The following is a 20,014-nucleotide window of genomic DNA, read 5'->3' as shown; positions in this document are numbered from 1 at the left end:
TGTCGGACGTTTCCAGATCAAAGTCAAGCGATATATATGCGAGTAAACAAATATTGTCGCAGACGCTACGTAACGTCTGATCATCGGCTAATTAACACTTTATTAACGCGATTGATTGTCAAGGGTTGGATTGAGACTTGGCTTAAAGTCGGTTTTGAAGATTGGAAAATGTCCCAGGTTCAACTGTGCTATGGAAAATACTATTTGCTTGCATGATGTGTTTGAGAAAAACAGTTCAATTCATATTCCTAAAGCGTAGTACGGCCTAATGGACACATTCGCGACTTAAAAAAATAAGTTCCTCTAAATTTCTCCCCGACTTTCCCCCTTTCGTTATCTGATACTGTTTCCAGTCCATACTTAGCCAAATTATCTGTTGGCTCAGAACTTACCTTGCCCACTCATAAATATTTGCCCTCCGTTTCTCGACACTCGCCAGCTGGCAAGCGTTCAAAATTTAGCCAAATTTCCATTTATAAAATTAATTACTTTGCTGCAAATACGAGTGGCTTTAAATCGAAATAATCGGCTTCTGAAAAGTTTTTCAAATTATTTCAAATGTGTTCGACTTGGTGGGGACTTTTCAAAAAGATCGTGTGCGTGCTGATTAGGTTTTCACACGCTGGCGAAAAAGTGTTGCGAGCATTTCACATATTGCTAATTGTTGGATTCGATTTATCTGGCGTGGTTTTATATATTTTTTTATTGATATTGACGTCAATTTCCTTCGAATCAATGACGTTTATGTTCTGGGACTCATTGGTCGTTTGGCCAATCATTCATACATTCAAGCAACATACCATTTGTCACCAATGACACAAATCTATTCGCTGCATGAGTAATTCTCACTCATGTTTTTGTTTACCTGGGTAATTAGTATTTTATTTTCATTTCGTTTTCCCTTCATGATTGTTTTCAACAGATTTTTACTGACAGGCATTTGGATTTTGTTTTCGAAAATGGCTTTAACCTTTAACGGTCCGTTCACATCTGCTGCTAGGTCCTGAGGTCTTCGGTTTTGCTTGGGTTGATTGCACGCGCTGATGGCCAGCAAAGTCAGCAGGACGTCAAGGTGTGGCCAAGATGGGCACAGCGGTCAAGGAAAATCATAGGAAATTCCATGGGAAAGTTGCCTGAAAGGTACTTAGGTTTCAGCGAATCGAAACATGTGTAAGGCGGAAATAGTTTTAAAGTGGTTAAAATAAAGTTCTCTAGAGTTCCTCTTGGTTTGGTGCTTTAGGGAAATATTTATTTATGTTCCTTACAAATTTGTGCTGCTTTTAAAACAATACAATTATCAACCATATTGCGCATACTCCTCGTGTTGTCCCACCCTAATTAAAAAGCAATTTAAAATGTCGAGCAATATAAAATATTAATTATTTTTCGCTAATTGGACTGCGAGCATATATGGAGCATATGGATTATTGAATCACGTTCACAATTATTGCAGTTAAATTGGAAATTTGTTTCGCTTGATTGATTTTCTCCTTCCCTGTTTAGCCAAGTTGCTTGGGAAAATTCAGCATTTCACGAGATCGCATTCACAGCATCTAACTGCTGGTCATAATTCAAATATTCCGCTGAAATGGCAAAAAATTAGCAATTAATTCGACAGATTAATTAAAAATCTTCGCTCCACCAAAGATGAAGTTGATTGCCAAAGGGGGCGTAGTGTGGGAGCTGACGGCTGTGCGTGAGTGTGTGTGCAATCAGCCGGTTAATTGAACTGCACCCAGCCAAGCTCACACACTCGCACACACAGCGAGCACACACTCCTCCAAGGCAAATGCAGTTGGGGAGGGGTACACTTAAAAAATAAACAAGAAGTGACACCCATCTATATATACACTATAATAGTTTATGAAGAATCTGAAATTAAGGAAACTAAAACCTATCATAGATACTCCTAAATCTTTAAAATTAATGAGTTAAAAAATATTGGTTCTGAATACAATATATTCTAGTCCAGTTCTGACTGTAGTATCAGTACCTTCTAGCAGGGCATGTTGGCGGCTCCTCGCTGGCGGCTCACTTGGCTTTGGATGGCGGAAAGGCGGGTCAGGAGCAGGTCCGAGAGTCAGTCAGAGAAATTGCTTTGGCTGGCGTCACTTGTTGTTGCTGGCCGGCAATTATAAGTGCAACAACAATGGCTGCTACAAAGCATATTATTTTCTTGTTATTGTCTTGGAAGCACTGGCAGCTCCGAACACGCCGAATGAATGAACGAGTGAGCGGGCGAGTGAATGAATGAGTATTTGAAAAAAGTCCAAAGAAATGACACGATAATCACACGGCAACAGCAGCGGCAGCGGCAACGCAAAACTCCTGATAGTCTTTGACTTTTGCCAACACCCTTTGCTCGGTGCGTCAGTTTCACGTCTAGTTTTATTTCGCATTGCCATGGTTGTGTTTTTGCTGCTTTTGTTTCTGTCCCATTGACGCGCAAGGGGTTCATTGACTGTTTGTTGATTTTTATGGTCGGATTGCTGGAAAATCTAATGTATGTGCATGGAATCAACTCGCATTTAGTGGAAGCGAAAGCAGCAGCACCAGCTGCCAGGGTTAATGTTGCTGTTGGGGTTAATGCTGTTGCTGTCTCTACGGAATCGAGTTCTATTAGCAACGTGGCTGCTCTTCTCCCATGTCCTGGTCTCACGTTCAATTGTGCTTCATTTGTAGGTTCAAGTTCTGCATTCCATTTAATTTGGTTATAAGTCCATGCTATTAATCCAAATCTATTATCTAAAATCAGCATATTCAGCTTATCCTAATTTGCTTTCCGGATTGTTCTGAGAAATGCTTAATATCAGAATTCGCAAGAAATGATGTTCAAAGTGGTCACTTGCACATGTTTAGATGCTTACATGGAGAGTTCTTTGGAAAATATTAAATTTTATAAACTTTGATTTACAGGTTCTAATTGAATTGAATGGAATGCAATTGGCCTTTGTAATGTAAACTGTCCGAGTAATGTGAATAGCTATTGTTTCTATATTGTGGTTAAAACAACTAGAGCTGTTGTTACAGCTGCTTTGTATTGATTTGCCCACATACAATCGCTGGCTGCTGTTATTTTGGACCTTTGTGTGCTTAAACCAATATTTTTCTTGTCATGTTTCAAAGTGCTGTGTGGTTGGTGCAGATTTTGCTGCTGCAACTGTTTTGGCTGTGCGGTTTTATCACTCTTGTTACTGTCGCAGTTGAAGTCACGTTTAATTGCTGGCAAAAGTTGGCCCAAAGACAGCTTTAAGTCCTCTCTCGACCCGGCCAACTCAAGTCTCCTTCAGGTGCATCCACTTGCTGCCTTCTTTGGGTGCGGGCACGCTTGTGTGCCTGTGCTTTTGCCGCACAGTATGCTACGTTTGCTGGCGTGCTGCTGGCCTGGCCAAAAGTGCAGAAAGCAGGCATCAGCAAAGCAGCAAGCAGCAGGCCAGAAGACCTCCAGAAGCAGCCTGCACCACTTTATCTTCTGGCCTTGACTGGCGCAAAACTATTTTGTCTTAATTAGAGCTGCCGACGCATTGCCGCTCCTGCCAGCTTCCCAGCTTCCAAGCTTTTCCTCTTGACGTCACCATGCAAATGCAACAGCACTCAAGCAACAACCAGATTTTCCCAGTGGTCAGCCACTGTTGTTTCGGCTAATTTTAGCCGACAAACAAAAGCGTTGAACTCGCTTTGTTGCCTTCAACGCAAGTTGGTAAATTTCCACACCGAAAATAGAGTGTTTGCTTAGCTCTAGCAACTTGAATGGTCTCCAGAAAAGCAAATGACCACCCACAGGAAACGACCATTTGACATCAAACCGTTCCGTTTGAATTTTTCTATTTTGGGCGCGTTGTGGCCCCATTCATAATTTTCGAGGGTTCGATTATATCTAATAAAATGTGTTCTCTACTCTTTTATTGTCAGGTAATTTAATTAATGATTGTTCGGTTGAAAGTGTTCAAATATTTGCTTATTGAGTGCGTGGCTGGAAACACGCCAAGTGATACGGGCAACTTTCAAGAGGTTGCGAAGCAGAGATAATGCTTGGGGTGCTATAAGGAAGTGGTGTGATGGGAGATTATGAGTGCAGCTATGGGGCGCAGTACAAATTTCATAGATACATTTCAGTCTTTGGCACTTGAACTCCGCTCTATGATTTATGATAGTTCTTTATAAAAGTTATGGAAGAGTTTCCATTAACATTAACGTTTAAAATCAAGCAGGCTGTTTAACTTTCAAACTAAACTTAAAAATACTTATTTTAGATATATACCAAGAGTCTGAAAATAATATCATATATTTGAGAACAACTTAAATTCCCACTCGCAATGCGCCTGAGCTATCAAGATCCCCATGGCGTATACTCTATCTTCCTTCTATTTCCATTTCGTACCATTTTGACATCTTGGCAGATGAAAATAGTTTAATCAAAATCTCAAATGGAGCATTTAAATTCTTGGCAAAGCTTTGACTTCCTGCTGCAAGAGGTGCAGAGCACGCAGAGATTGGCCGTTTGTCCTCCCCTCACGACCTTTCTTTCCACCCGACCCTGCCTTTTTCGATGGAGAAACAAACAACCTAATTTCGCCCCGCTTAGTCATGCTGCACCATGTTGGACTGGACATGGCTCTGGGGATTCGGCACTGGGTTTTGGCCAGGAGGCGGTGGAATCTGGGGTGGGAGTGGAGACTCCTAACCGAACATTCCGGCGACAAGCGCAATCAGCGCAATAACACTGGAGCACAAGCAGAAGAACAAGGCAGGCTCCAAATGTTTGACCTTCATTGAGGGCTGCACGGGCAGAAAAAGTCTTAAAGTTGGGAGAATTTGGGAGTCAGGGGCAAAAGTGAATCACTTTTTAATTTAAAAATTTATAGTTACCCGATTAGAGTGAGCAGTTAGTTTAAACATCTTCACATCCAAAATAACCAAACAACTTATCAATACTTTATATACTTTCTCCCAGTGCAGCGTTCGCTCGGGGAGATGAGTATGGATGTGCTCGTTTGGATAGTCAAGGCACGTTTGTCATTGGTAATTTCGAGCGTGTCATAATGATAACTCAAACAAACAGTGAGCATATGGGGAGGGGCTGGAGATGCAAAGAGCCAAATGTTTGTTTATAATTTATTTTTAGACCAAAACTCCTGACCTCTTCCTGCGCCTTTTCGGCGACTTCAGCTATTAAGCTGAGACCTGTTCAAATATTTGGCCAACGGCTCACGTAGTTCACTTCATGTAATTGATAAAATAAAGGTATGAGGCGAAAAGGGGGAGTCTGCGAGACAATTCCTCGGGCGGTGGACGGAAAGTGAAATTAAATTCCAGGAAACGTGGCTTTGAAGTGGTTCCGTTCGGCCAACAAATTGTCAAACCCCATTCCCGTAATATATTTTTATTAAAAATGTTACATAATCCGCTCGAGTTCTCGTGCACAATAAGAAGACGTGTAATAAGTTGGCCGCAAACGAGATTTATGAGACGAACTAACTGGCGACGCCTCTTGCTCGCGCATACAATTTCAATATTTCTTCATCAGGATAACAAAGTAAAGGAGGAAAAGGCGTCTGGGGTTTCCCTCAGTCGGTGGAAGTAAATTGAAAATCTTGCTCAAGTAGCTGACAGCATTTTGTAGCTGGCTTCTTCTCTTTTTTTTTCGTCTGCGGATGCGTTCAAATTGGAAATGCGATACGCAGCAAAAAAGCTCGGGGAGTTTGCTTTCCGCTAGAGAATAGAAAGTTGCTCATACGCCCCGTTGTCGGCTGGTCTTTAATGTTTCCTTAGCCATTAAATCCGAGTGGGAAATAAATAACACTTGCATTCGTGTCATAAAAGCAGACTTTAATTAAAGTCGTTCGTAGCAACTACACGCAATTAGAGATTTTCTTTTATATCTATCATCGCGCATAAGTGTGATTTATGCAATTGCATTGACTTTTAAATACTTTTTACAACTAGCTATGATAAAAATATAAATTTGTTTACTCAAATTTTATTTAATTTTTTTGGAAAATGTTTAAAAACCCTATGTTAATCATTAGATGTATCTGATTTGTAAATTTATGAAAATAAATTATAAATTTCATCGCCGTTTAATTGTCAACATTAATAAGGCAAAATTGGCTTTACATTAAAAATGTTCCTTGTCTAATGTGAAATTTACATTTTAGAGCTTGATTTGTACATATCTTATTACTTTTTTAAGTGCGGCGCATTAGTGGACGCCAACAGTTGTATAACATTAATGCTTTACCATATGGGCCCCTTGGAGTTCGCCTTTTGCCGCCAGACAAATGGGACTCGTTTATGGCTGGCGTTCGGATAAATTTTTCATCGCGATGACCTTGAGGCCATGCATGAATACGCGTAGTTACAATATGCATACGTTTATATATAAGCTGGGTATACTAAAATGTTGACTGCCAATAAAAAATGTGTAAATATGTGGATAAGTGCGTACTATGTGGGTCTTTAGGATAGTTAAATGTCCACTAAGATTGAATTTTTAGTCGTTGTATTACGTTTTAATTTTCCTTCAATATGTTTAATGTCTACTTGTAATCTTCCTTAACTTTATTACAGCAGTTAGTAGCTGCCTTTTTTTGATAACTTATGAAACATGTGTGAAATTTGAGCTCATCAAGTGCGTGGGGGTGGTATTTCCCGCTTTAAACTCTCTCCCCCCTTGATGTTTGCCAAGCTGCTAATATAATTGAATACACGAGCCACATGTGATAATGAGATTTATTTATTTATTTAATTTAAATTGCCAGAGCTCGCTCATTTCGCTTTTTGCACTCTCGCGCTCTTTGTTTTTCGCGTTATGTGGGACAAGTAACATAATTCACAGGCAAATGCTAAATAAAATAATATTTTACCATTTCTCCCCGTCCATTTATCAATCGCTCTCTGGCCAGCAACAGGTTATTGATCCAGGCCGACAATTCGAGCCTTTCGAGAATGCAAATAGCATTTCGGATCGTCCTTTCTGACTGTTTCCTCCACTAATCGACTTTGGCTAGTTCATGACGCGCCAACGCCGCCGCCTAATGACAGTTTTTCCCGCCTCAAGCCGCCCCATCCGGCTTTCCGCCCCTCGATGGCTTACGCCATCTTGCCCCCGCTTGTTTGCATTGCCACAAACACCCATGAAAAACTAGGCGAACACAGATACCCGGCGACGGGCACACAGACACCGCTATACGCAGATATATATAGTATATGGCTTTGTTATCTGTTATCTGGCCCGCCTTTTGTGACACTATCAACGTTGTCAGCCAAATGCAGACCAAACCGAATTGAGTTTCGCACAAATGGTGCACTCGGAAAAACATGATACCAACAGCAAATGATAAAATGTGTCCTATAACATTTACTATTATTTATTATTTCCATTATGTAAGGAAAATGCTTTTACAGTTATTTTATTAAAACAAATATATGATTTAAACTTTTGAAACCTAATGTAGTTACCAAATTAAGGGATTTTTTTCTCTGTGCTTGGCGTGCGCCATTAATGAACACCGTTTGCTTATCCAGACTGGCCCCACAATGGTTCCCCCTCTCATTACAGTGCTTTTACCTATGCTATTGACATAATGTAAGCCGCCGAAGTCCGTCTGTGCGAGAGTACTTCCATTTCCCACTCGCTCTCTAGCTCTCGTTGGCATAAAAATAGTTTTGTCGTTTTTTTGGTCCTCTCTCTCTCCTTTGGCTACCAGTTGCTAGGTGTACAAAGATAGAAGTGCTAAAAGGATGGCGAGAAACAAAGACAAGCCACAACGGTGCGTATGCTTAATTCCCAGTCAACGTTGCGTATGAGCAATGTGGCATATCAAGATAATCCGAACAAAATATGACTAGCAAGGAATTTAAGAGTTGAGCGTGTTTAATTTGTTGCGTTATTTGGAACGTATGCATACACAGTATGTGTTAATATCGTTAAAACTGTCTTGAAAGATCAACACTTCAAACAGACAACTGCAACAATGCGCGTCACCACTTTGGACTCATTGTCTATTAAAATGCGAACAAAAGCAGAAATATACATAGTTTCAATTGCAAGTTGTGCAATCCTCTCACAGCCTTCACTTCACTTTGCAGCTGCCAAACGCAGCAGGATGATTTCCCATTGTTGTAGAACGGAAATTAAATCATTTCCGCTGTCAACTATCGCAGGCCCCTGCCAGGCAACAGCTGTCAAATAAAAGTGCGGGGAGAACTGCGTGAGCGATTGAATCGAAGTTGCCGAAGATCCGCTTAAATTCTCATGGCAAGTTGCAGTCAATAAATTCAACACAAAAATTGTACAGAGTCCCATGGTGGGAGGGGGCAAAGATGTGAAAATGATGGTCGAAAAGTGGGTGAAAAGCGGATGAAAGTGAATGTGGAAGGCGGGATGCTAGAGGGCAGAACATAAGTGGATTGGTTGCCAAAAACAAGCACGAGTCACTGGCAACTCAGTGCAATTGGTTCGAATTGTGGTAACGTATTTCTCTAGGAAGAACGTTTTGTGAGCGGGTATATGAACTATGACCAGGAGTGTGAGCATTTCAAATTTCAAATAATTAATCCTTCCATTACAAAGCAAGCCACACCGCAAGCCACTTCAAACAATGTTCAAATATTATATATATTTATGGTAAAACAATCTAACGTAACTTAAACATTTTCCCAATAAATTAAATGAAATTCGTAGAACATTTTTCAATTACTTAATAAATATACCTATTCAAAATTAAAATCAGCTTGGCCGCAAGCCACAACAATCCTTTCAGAGCATTCCCGTCCATTTATCCTTTTCATCACCCCTCGTCGCATTTTCCTGCCATTGTTTGCTTTTGGCTTTTGAGCATTGTTGACGTTTCAGCCATGTCAGGCGCTTTGGCCATGTTTATTTTACTTAACTGACATTTTACTATGGCCTACGTGTGCCCGTGCTGCACCGTCGGTCCCATGGGGTCACCACTCGAATTTCTCGCGACATTTCGGAGTCTTGTTTGTTCATCAATTGGCGGTCCGTCAGGCGAGCTCCCTGTTCCACCCTCCCCTTTCCACGGCCAATTGACTGTGGCGACCCCAAACGCGTTAATTGAATTGCTTCGACTCGCTCTCGCAGACACATGGGAAAATCGCCAGCGTAGGGCTTTAAAAGCTGTCAGGAATGTGAGATAAGCGAAAAGTGGTCAGGAAACTCTGGAGATACTCTGCGAAATTGTTGGGCGAAAAACTTTTGGTCTGCAAAGTTCACGTAGAGCACGTGAACTCGGGTCATGCATAAAAATATTTATTCAAAACAAAACTCCAACAGGTCTCGGCAAAAACTTTTTCCTCTCGCCTAACTGAATAATTGACAAAGTAAATACGTTATTATGAGAGTGAGACAGAGTAAGAACACGAGAAATACGAGCGATCGCAGTAAAAGTGTGCAAACTAATCGAAAATTCGACAATTTCAATTGGCTGATATCCTGCGGCCTTTTGGCGGCAGCAAAATCAACAAAATTGATTCCACAACTTCCACGACAACAGCAGCCAAAAAATACAATTTACATTACGCGGCTGAGTTGCTTAAGTTCGACAAAATTCAATTCATTAAAACGGAGGGTTTAACATTCGCATTGCTGGCGGGCCCCATGGGCCAAGCGGCAAGTATGTGTCGATTTCGTGGTTGTCGCTACAAAAATAAGAACAAAAGCAGCAAGCAACAGCAGCAGCAACAGCAGCAGCAACATCAACAGCAGCAGCAGCAACAGCAAGCGCAGCAAACACCAAGCCATAGTCCTCAGATTCAGCATCATTCTGAAATAATCCCAGCTACAACAGGTGAGAATGTGGCAAGCAAGAAAGTTTTTGTCATGCCTCGCATTTGCATAAATATTTCGTCACACAAACTTCTGGGCAAACAAAGCAAACAGGAAAACGCCAAAGAGACCAAAGAACTGAAAGAACAACAATGCTTATTTCATGCCCAGAAGCTCTTTTTCTTCTTCTTATTCAACTTCCGGTGCTCAGCTTTACGTTTTTCCGCCTTTCAGCTACCCAACATCGATCCGAATGGCAGCAAAAAATTGTTCTCTTTTGCACATTTGCCAACTTTCAATTTGCATTTGGTTGCACTCGAAAGCAACAATGCCATTTACACACTGGCTCATATATGCGAGCTAGTGTGTGCAGATATATGGTATTGTATGTGGTAACCATACCCTATAAATTTGGGCCATATTGCTGCTAACAAAAAGAACCGATGTCATTCAAGAATATCTATGGATCTATGATATGTTTAAACCTGATATAACTCTATATTAAATATATAGAAATAGAAAAGATACAATTACTATCTTTCCATCGCAAATATGCTTATATTTTCCTAATATGGATCTATTGAAAAATTATTCCTGTACCAAATCTACTGTTCTGACTATTTTTAGTACTCCACTAAATGTATTCCCATTTGCATTAGCATGTAAATCAAATATTGCCATCCCACGAAGAGTACTAAATTTGTTGTCATATCGCCTAGAACTCTTGATCCTTGCTTGTTCGTGCTAAAAGTAAAATTCCATTACAAATGTTGTATAAAAATTTGCCATTCGCCTGACTCAGGCGATGGTGCCGGAGGGGGATTGGGGGTTGGATGTTGGTTGAGGGGCCATATGAATGTCTTACATAAAGCTGACACATCAAACCGCAGCAAAGTGTTGGCGGCGGCGGGAAAATGGGAAACTTGGAAAACGGGTGCCACAGAACACCTCCCACACGACTCTGTCAAGTTGTCATTTGACTTCGAGTGCAGGAAATGGCCAAAGGAATTCGGCGGGGAGTGGAAAAGTGCTCCTGCTCTGTGCCAAATGTTTTGCTGCAGCTTAAGAATGTTGCATGTTGGATGTGTGCAAGGCAAATGCAGCTTAAAAGATTAAATTCCCTCCCTCGGAGGCTGCATTACATGGGTGGCATGTGTGTGGCGTTCTAGTCATTCCATCTACACAAATCCCCCACTGCAGCACTAAGTAGCCGACTTTCAACTTATTGGCAAGCTTAGAAGCGAAAGACCAACGAAAAGTATATACAACTCAGGAGAGTGGGAGACCTTGCAGATGCTTAACATGGAAATTTATGTCTGCACAGGGAAATCTTGGGGGCACAAATCATGGAGGAAAATCTGAAATTAATATTAAAGTGAATTTTAAATGGCAAAGCGAAAGGACCCACAAGAAAAGTATGGTAGCATAAAATCCAATTAAATTTTTACTGCTATAAATTCCATCGAAAAGAAAAACCTCGGATGGCATTAAAAGCTATTTTAATATAAACGTTATCGAACCCATATGGTAAACATATAAATAATTTTCATACCAGAAACAAAATAGGTATTGAAGCTTGCTGCAAATCAGTAATACATTTTCTGTGTTACCCAAAAAAGGATAAAAATGTAGAGTGGCATGGTTATGTAAACTAGGAATTGCTAATTAAATAAACTTCCCAAAAATGTTGCGAATGAAATATAGCCACACAACAGAAAATATTTCCGTATGTAATCTAGCCCAAAATAGACTACTCTAACGTATTTAAGCAAACGAAATATCCTCGATATTTGTTGTATACCAGCTTAGCCCGAAAGTCAAATTGTCAAGCGACAGGAACAAGTCATTTGTTTATTTCTTTTGTGTAAGTCGAAAAGCAGCACATAAATCATATTTTCTATAGAACAAATAACTGGGGCACAAACAAAAAAGGGGACAATAGAGAGAGAGATGAGGAAGGACCCCTTTCATCGCATCCTTGAGACATGTATCAGTGGGTTACTCGTTCTCGTATTTATATCTATTTTTAGCACTTAATCAGGCGCTCAATGCTAGCATTACAGACGCCAGACACTTTGCAGCAAGCCCACACGGAGTCAATATTTCAAGGAAATTGCCAATATTTCCGGTTAATGTTAACTGAAACACTTTGGGGGGCCCCAACTGCCAATGTTATTTATGGCGTTACGTATACGCCGCGTTTGCCATGTGTTACATATGCACACAGCTGTGTGCGAACGTCTCAGCGAACTCCCTTAAAAGTCGCTACTTGACACTTAATTGTTCGAAGAGGGACAGGGACAGCTTCAAATTGATGAGCTGAAAAAGCTATTGAACAAATTTATGTGATTTGCTCTCACAGCCAAATTGCTGAAATTGAAACGAAAGCAGCAGCAAAGCGGCGAAAAGAAGCCATGTCAATTGCCAGCGACGTGGAGAGGGGCGTGTCCACGGTCACGTGCCAAGTGTGACTTCCCCTAAAGGATATGACCCATTTGCAATGCAAATGGTGCGTCAAGGGCTAAAGAGCTGGCGGCAAGCTCATAAAACTGTCGACACATGCAGCAGGCAAATTACACACGATGCAAAAAGTCAGCTTAAACGAATGTTTATACAATTTAAATACATAAATACTGCTTTTAATAATTAATAATAATTTATTTAGCCATAATTTTACCTCTTTAAAATGCGTTTGGAGTAAACAAGCTTTTAAACGATGCTTTATAACAACTATTTAAGAGGTCTAATAAGATCCAACTTAAAGTATATGTCCCCATAATATATCGCAGTGTAAGAATTTCGAATGTCCTGATAATGCGAATTGAGTATTTATTTTTCTATTACTCCTTCCTCGTTGCAGGCCTGCATCTGCGGAGCATCGAGGAGCCAGCGACGACGCCGCTCCAGTTCCAGCCCACTGGCAGGATGAACACGGAGCAGGGGGGCACGGGGTACGGCGGCTACGGATACAGCGAGCACTCGCTGCTCATCGCCACACGCCACGCCGGTGTCCCCCTGCCCGTCGCCCAGCACCAGCCACTCCCCGCCCACTATCAGCCGCTGAACCACTCCGGACCAGCCCCGCAATCCTCCTCCAACGGATCATCCTCCTCCGGCGGCGGAGTCCAGACGTCGGCCACGCCGCAGCAACAGCAACAGTACCAGGTGCAACAGCCGTACCAGTACCAGTACCAGCATCACTATCACCACCAGGCCAACTCGCCACAGCACCACAGACCCTACGATCCGGAGCACGCGCGGATGGAGGCCTGGCTGGATGAGAATCAGGAATTTGTACAGGATTATTTTATAAGGCAAGTCGAATTTGGATACTTTAAACTTGGTTTCAACTATAAGAGGGTCTTTATTAAACATAATACATATTACATAAGATGGCTGTTAAACTGCCACTTGCCGAAAACCAATCGAACTCTCCTTAAAATGTCCCAGTTGACCAATCGATAGCTCTTCTGTTAGCCAAGACAGACAGAGAGAACTAACCGAATCCTTTTAGAGACATAAATGGCATCTGCCTACAAGCGTTTTCGATGAACCCATCGAGCCAATAATCTATTTTGTCCATCGACGCGATAAATTCTTAAATTTGAAACTGCATTGTCAGTTGACACAGCCGTACGGCAAACAATTGGGTTTGCCGATGGGGTTGGTAGGGATTTGGCCATGGGCGTGGATGGCTCGTTTCCGCCATAAACCGGAAATTGCCTTTGCCACAGCAGGACATCTAGGGCAGCCCGGCAGCAAAGCGGGTTAAAGGACGTCCGTTGCCTATGACACATAATAAAAATCACTAACAACTAAAAGCATAAATTGGGCTTTATTTTCATGGTCGAGAGGAGCTGGCCAACGTACTCGGCTCCACTGCTCCTCCGGCTTTTTGGCCTGCGGGATGGTCATTAAACGAGGCCGAAAAGGCTTCATTCTCTTGTGTATGTATTTTGCATAAGAATATGCCGTCCTAAACAGTGGAACCATTTTGCTAGTAGTTCTCCTCCTACTTGTTTATATTAAAGGGAGTATTAGCTTTTCTGCAGATCACGGGAAAAAATAAGTATTTCAAAAAATTACTAAACCATTTATTGCTGACTAAATCCATTTAGACTATAATTTGTTAAATTTCAATTTGGCTAATGTAAATTTTTGTTTTTTTTTCCATCTTATTTATTAGTTTCATTCTTTATCTTATATGGTTTTAAAACAAATTTAAATAGAAAACAATAAATATTTTCCTAATTTCCACGCACTTGCCTTTTTAAAGAGTTGTTTGCTTGGATTTCCCGACGTTTTGTGGCGTTTTGGTAGGATTTTATGTCGAAAGCGCGTGCCGAAAAGGACACATGCTGGGCAGGAATGGGAGTAGGAGTTGGAGCAGCTGATGCTGTGTAGTCTCGCTGCCTGAATATTTATGAGTTGGCATTTTATTAGACAATTTTATGCGGCACATGCATATGGAACGCGGCGCAAAATGCGTCGGCCAGCGCCTATTCATTTGCGATTTTTAATAAGGTTTTAACGCGTTTACTAACTGAATTTTTACGTCTATTTCCCACAGGAAAGCCACACGTCAGACTGTGGATGCCTGGCTGGTTTCCCATGCCACATCGGCGGGTAACGATGTGGTCAGCAGCACCTCACCCACACACGCCAATGGACAGACGAGCTCCTCGCGGGGTGGATCCGGTGCCACCACACCAGTGCGGTAAGTGATTCAATTGGGGCTTCGTACATTAAATACTGGTAAAATTCAATGTGGAAAATGTTGAGGAGAGCACTTTTACAGCGAAATAAATTGATGAAGTTACGTACTTAAAAAAATTAATGCATTTTCCGAAGATCCCTTTTTTTGAAGCCAGCTATTTATATAAGCCAATTGGTTGCCAGTACAGAAAAGTTTTTACTTGCCAGCTTTGTGAGCCTTAAAAGATACTTTTTAATGATACTAATGATTTTTGAATTCTTTTCAGAAAAATCTCTGCTCACGAGTTTGAGCGCGGCGGACTGCTGAAACCGATTGTCAACACAATCGACGGCACGCCCACATTTTTGAGCATTGGTCCGCCGATGGACAACGGCGGCGTGAGCGGCAGCTGCAGCAATCTGCAGAATGTCGGTGGCGTCGTGGCCGGACAGTATCACCATCAGCAGCACCACCACAATCATGCCCATCTGCACCACAGCCAGCACAGTCATTACCAGGCGGGCGGGGCCGTTGGGAGCAGCAGCTTGGGCAGCACCGGTGGCGCCTCGGGAGCGGGAGGAGCACCCGGTCTGGGTGGCAGCGGTGGAGCCGGAAATGGCCATCAATATCCATACTATCATTGCCACCAGCGACCACAGCGCTTGTCACGCAACGAGCTCAAGCAGCTGGACGAGAAGGAGTTGATTTTCGAGCTGGTGAGTGGAAGCAATAATATTTTTGATTATAAGAAAAATATGTTAAAGTTGTCCGATCACGTTCTGATAAATAATAATGATAATAATAATAGCCCAATATGATTCAAAAGTGCAATTGATTCGGAAATAACGTGACACATTCGCTTATATAAAAGTTATTCAGTGCTCATTGAGTAAGTGAATGAGTAAGGTTTCCTCTGAATGCTTAACCATTAGATATCAAATTGAAGGTTCCCGCGAATCTCGATAGCTCGTCAATGATTATTTGTTGAGTTCCGCAAACGTGTTTGTTTGTCGGCCCATTGACGCTGTTATCGGCAAACACTCGAAAGGCGTCAGTCACACAGTCTGTATTTCCCCATGGCTCCCTTTCTTTTTCAAATGCAACTGCTTATCAGTCGTGTAAATAACCGGACTGTGCTGTTTATCGCCTCCAGGTGAAGGACATTTGCAACGAGCTCGAGGTGCGCACTTTGTGCCACAAGATACTCCAGAACGTGTCCATTCTGCTGAATGCCGATCGCGGATCTCTGTTCCTGGTGCAAGGACGATGCAACGGACCCGATGGCCTAAAAAAGTAAGTGAAGTTAGCTTATACATGTACGGTGCTAAGATTCCGTTTATCAAATAAAGGATAATTCCATATTTAGTCCCCGCTTCATCCAAATATGAGCTTTCTAAAATATCTTTAAAATTCAATTTTGAAAATATCTCAGTGCTTCGCCAGTTGGTGAAGAGAGCTGCAATGAAGACAGCCATCTATCATAAATCAGTCGCATTCTAATAGCACAAAAGTGGACTGGTTCATGGCGCATAGCAATCAGCCAGTTGCTTCAGTCCTCCGCGTTAGCTATTTTCAACAATTTGTTGATGACTTCATATAGCTGCATTTTTGTGGACATTGTGGATAGAGCAGGAGCTCAGCTCCAACTTTGTCTTGGCAACATTTTGATGGCATTTATTTTTGGCATTTTATGAGTGCATCGCGCGGATGCTGCGTCCCCTTTCCCCCCGAAAGCCGTGCCATAAATGCCATAACCCGGCAGCAACCTGCAACGAGGGGGTCAGTGGGGCATGTCAGCCATTTTGTATGCATCGTATGACGCCATTTTGCTGCCAACACTAATTGCAATTGTCTGCACGCGCATTTGGCAAATGCATTCTGTTGGGTAAAAAGTTTTTAAAGCCAAAGAAAAGCAGCAGGAAAGCTGGAAAAGTAGGCGAGGCACTGAGAAACAAATGGCTCAAATGTAAATCAATAATACTTATCAGGCTCGGATTGTGACTGCACATTCGTATTAATAAATTATGACCTAATTAAAAGTTTGGGAATTTTCGCCAGTTTTAATTATCAACAAACGGAAATTCTGGTTGCATTAGTTTGCTTTCGCGTAATTTAGCAAGCTGATGTCATGCTGCTTATAATATTTTGGAAAACACTAATATTATTTTTCCTCTCAGTGGAATAGGAAAAGTTTGCATTGTGTCCGATGACAATGGACGATAGTTGCCGCCTGCAACACAATTTATAATTTTCAACTTTGGATTCCGTTTCTCCTGCAGATGCCTCGTCTCCAAGCTGTTCGATGTGTGCCCCCGCAGCACCGTGGAGGAAATGGAGCAGCAGGACGAAGTGCGGGTGGCATGGGGCACGGGAATCGCCGGCCATGTGGCCGAAAGCGGGGAGCCCGTCAACATACCAGATGCTTACCAGGTCAGTACCCAGCGAGTACTATCTTGAGGCAAATTTGACAAATTTGAATGCCAACCGGGTCATAAATCAAGCTCTGCTGCGAGAGTTGCAGATTATTCATTCGATTGTAAGATTTATGGAGGCAGATACCAATCCAATGTGTGTGTTGTGTGTACACTCGTATTAGTGTGGTGCTGCTCTTTAAGTTTTCAATATTGCGCAGTGAACTCGGTGGCCATCACCAGCACTTTTCACATTTCCCAGCTTCCGCCCCCGTGGCCACTGCCACATTTTCCCATTTTTTCGGCAGTTTTTCTTCGGCCTGTCTGCCAATTGGAGCGTAATTAATCTTACGCCAAGACAAGGCCGTGTTAGGCATGTTATATCACCCAGATATGGACTCCCAGTGCTTTTATTCTGTTTTTTTTTTTTACTTTAAGCCGCCCGGCTAACGATAACAATTGCGGCTGCTCGAAATGTTTTCCCCAAGTCACATTAAGCCAATGGGTGTAGATAAACTTACCGCAAATACGTGACGCACAGACAGATCGCTTGTAGCCCGCAGATCTCCTGATTGTTAGCACAATTAATCAAGGCCCAAATTTGACACTTTTCGGTACCAGACAGCGCGACCAAAGGTTTTCGGTGCGAATGAGGCGCATTATGGTTAGGCACACCAGTTACGCTCGGGTGCAGATCTTTTGGTCGATCCCAGTGGACTTTTGACTCGGCTAAATGGCTGGCCAAACAGTTGTCAGCCGGCAGCGACAATTCGAGGCGTCTGGATTCCAATAACCAATTTTTGGAGCGAAGAAAGGCAGATAGTATAGATCATGGGGAATGTGTGCCAAGTGGGATAAAAATAGCATGGCCAACAATGGAATGATTGATAGATACAGAGCGTTCTCAGTGTTAGATGGTGTAAAAGGGAGATGCGTTTTTTTAAAGAATCTTTTTTAGTAAGAAACTTATCTAAACGGGGGTATTTGATTACAATCAGTCAAAATTTGTTGACCTTATTGCCAAGACAATAATTTTACTTTGATAATTTAAACCAAATTAATCTGAAATGTGCTTTTATTGACGTTAATACTTGAATTAATAATTTTACTTTTATATAGCAGCCTGTATTGAATTTTTACTTGACCATCATAATGTAAGGAAAATAATAATAACTAAATTTGGTTCTCTGTACATTGGCACTTGCTAGCGAGAGGAAATCGAAAAATTTAAGGGGAAACCATTTGTAAAGGCTTACGAACGCTGAGCTTAAGTTAACAACGAAAACCCATTTAAATGAGATACTAATTCGTGCGCAAATTTATTTCGTTTCCCCGATTTTCCCCACCCACAGGACGAGCGATTCAATTGTGAAATTGACTCGCTGACCGGCTATCGGACGAAGGCCTTGCTCTGCATGCCCATCAAGGATTCATCCGGGGATGTGATTGGCGTGGCGCAGGTCATCAACAAAATGAATGGCGAGTGTTTCTCCGAAATCGATGAAAAGGTGAGTGGACTGGACGGGCTGTGGCCTGTGGGCTGAAGGCTGAGGGGTAAATGCGGAAATGGGCCGAATGGGGCCATGTGGAGATCACATGACGGGGTCTGATGGTTTCTTTTGTTCCGAATAAAGCCGCATAAGAGCTGCACCCACTGCCGTGGCAAATTGCATTCATTATTCAACAAAGGGGAAACTTGTTAAGAAAGCTTAGCAGAATGTCAGGCAAAATGCCATAAGGGATTATCCGATGTGCGATGCCAGTGGGACGCTCTCATAATTTTTATGGCATTTTGCAAGCTCTGCTCTGCTATTTTCTGTTGTTTGAGCCATGTTAATCCTTTGCGGTAATCCCCATTAGGTCTTTTCCTCGTATCTGCAATTCTGTGGCATTGGGCTGCGGAATGCACAGCTGTATGAGAAATCTCAACTGGAGATCAAGCGGAATCAAGTGCTCCTGGATCTGGCCCGTATGATCTTCGAGGAGCAGAGCACCATAGAGCACATGGTCTTCCGCATTCTCACCCACATGCAGAGTCTCATCCAGTGCCAGCGCGTCCAGATCCTCCTGGTCCACGAGGCGGACAAGGGCAGCTTCTCGCGGGTCTTTGACTTCGAGGCGAATGACTTGAGCGAGGAGGAGGCCACTTCACGCACCAGCCCCTACGAGTCGCGGTTTCCCATCAACATTGGTATCACTGGACATGTGGCCACCACCGGGGAAACCGTAAATGTGCCCAATGCCTATGAGGACGATCGCTTCGATGCGAGCGTGGACGAGAACTCCTGCTTCAAGCACCGATCTATTCTATGCATGGCCATCAAGAACTCGCTGGGTCAGATCATTGGTGTGATCCAGCTGATCAACAAGTTCAATGAGTTGGTAAGTAAATCCCGAATAAATTACTTTACTCTTTGTCAAAAAATTCAAATTGCAATGCTCCAACAAGTTAAATCTTTTATCTTTGTCTAGAGTCTAGACACAGAACTATAATTTAAGCATATTAAGCCCCAATCGCGAGCTGCATATTTTAAACTGCTCCTTTCTGCTCCCCCAGGACTTCACCAAGAACGACGAGAACTTTGTGGAGGCGTTCGCCATCTTCTGCGGCATGGGAATCCACAACACGCACATGTACGAGAAGGCCATTGTGGCAATGGCCAAGCAGAGTGTCACCCTGGAGGTGCTCAGCTACCACGCATCGGCCACCATGGACGAGGCTCATCGGCTGCGGGTGAGTTTCGGTTCGGTTCCCATCTGGTGCTCCTTATTGCCGTATTCTCGTAGTTCGTTCCGGATTAAATTGCCCTCCCGGTTGTCGTAGCTGGGAGGCCAGTGAAATACTTAATTTTATTTGCACTCACTTAATTTGCCGGAGGCCAAGAGGTCGTCCACTAGTTCGGTCTCTTAATTTTTACGCTGAGCCATAAATTAATGTGTCCTGCCGGATGCCCACTTCGGGTGCTTCGCTGTGCATTGTGTCTGCTGCGTTAGCTTCACGGTTTTTATTCGTTTAATATATCTGTGTGACAGAAACAGCAGCAACAAGCTGTCGGCCAAAGGCAAGCTCCACTGTCCCTGCCCCCGCGTAAAAAGCTCCAACGTGTTGACAGTTGT

The 20,014-nt window shown here is 42.5% G+C and overlaps 1 protein-coding gene across 4 annotated transcripts in view; it reads left to right on the top strand.

The window, feature by feature from the left end:
- The window catches only part of LOC6614558 (dual 3',5'-cyclic-AMP and -GMP phosphodiesterase 11), a 40,293-nt gene that overhangs the window by 15,853 nt on the left and 4,426 nt on the right, over positions 1–20,014 (top strand). For 2 of the 4 annotated variants that reach the window (XM_032713879.1, XM_032713880.1), the window contains 8 exons: positions 12,651–13,104; positions 14,361–14,507; positions 14,773–15,202; positions 15,640–15,779; positions 16,766–16,916; positions 18,250–18,405; positions 18,758–19,279; positions 19,455–19,631. In XM_032713879.1, coding sequence (XP_032569770.1) covers positions 12,651–13,104; positions 14,361–14,507; positions 14,773–15,202; positions 15,640–15,779; positions 16,766–16,916; positions 18,250–18,405; positions 18,758–19,279; positions 19,455–19,631 — 2,177 coding nt within the window. Of the gene's footprint in view, positions 1–9,427; positions 9,813–12,650; positions 13,105–14,360; positions 14,508–14,772; positions 15,203–15,639; positions 15,780–16,765; positions 16,917–18,249; positions 18,406–18,757; positions 19,280–19,454; positions 19,632–20,014 lie in introns of those variants that run through there. The other 2 variants (XM_032713881.1, XM_032713878.1) reach the window with 2 other exon arrangements.

This window comes from Drosophila sechellia, chromosome 2L (genome assembly GCF_004382195.2).
Source record: "Drosophila sechellia strain sech25 chromosome 2L, ASM438219v1, whole genome shotgun sequence".
Taxonomy (NCBI): Eukaryota; Metazoa; Arthropoda; class Insecta; order Diptera; family Drosophilidae; genus Drosophila; species Drosophila sechellia.
The sequence above is the reverse complement of the archived record's forward strand: the minus strand, read 5'-3'. Positions and strand labels throughout refer to the sequence as shown.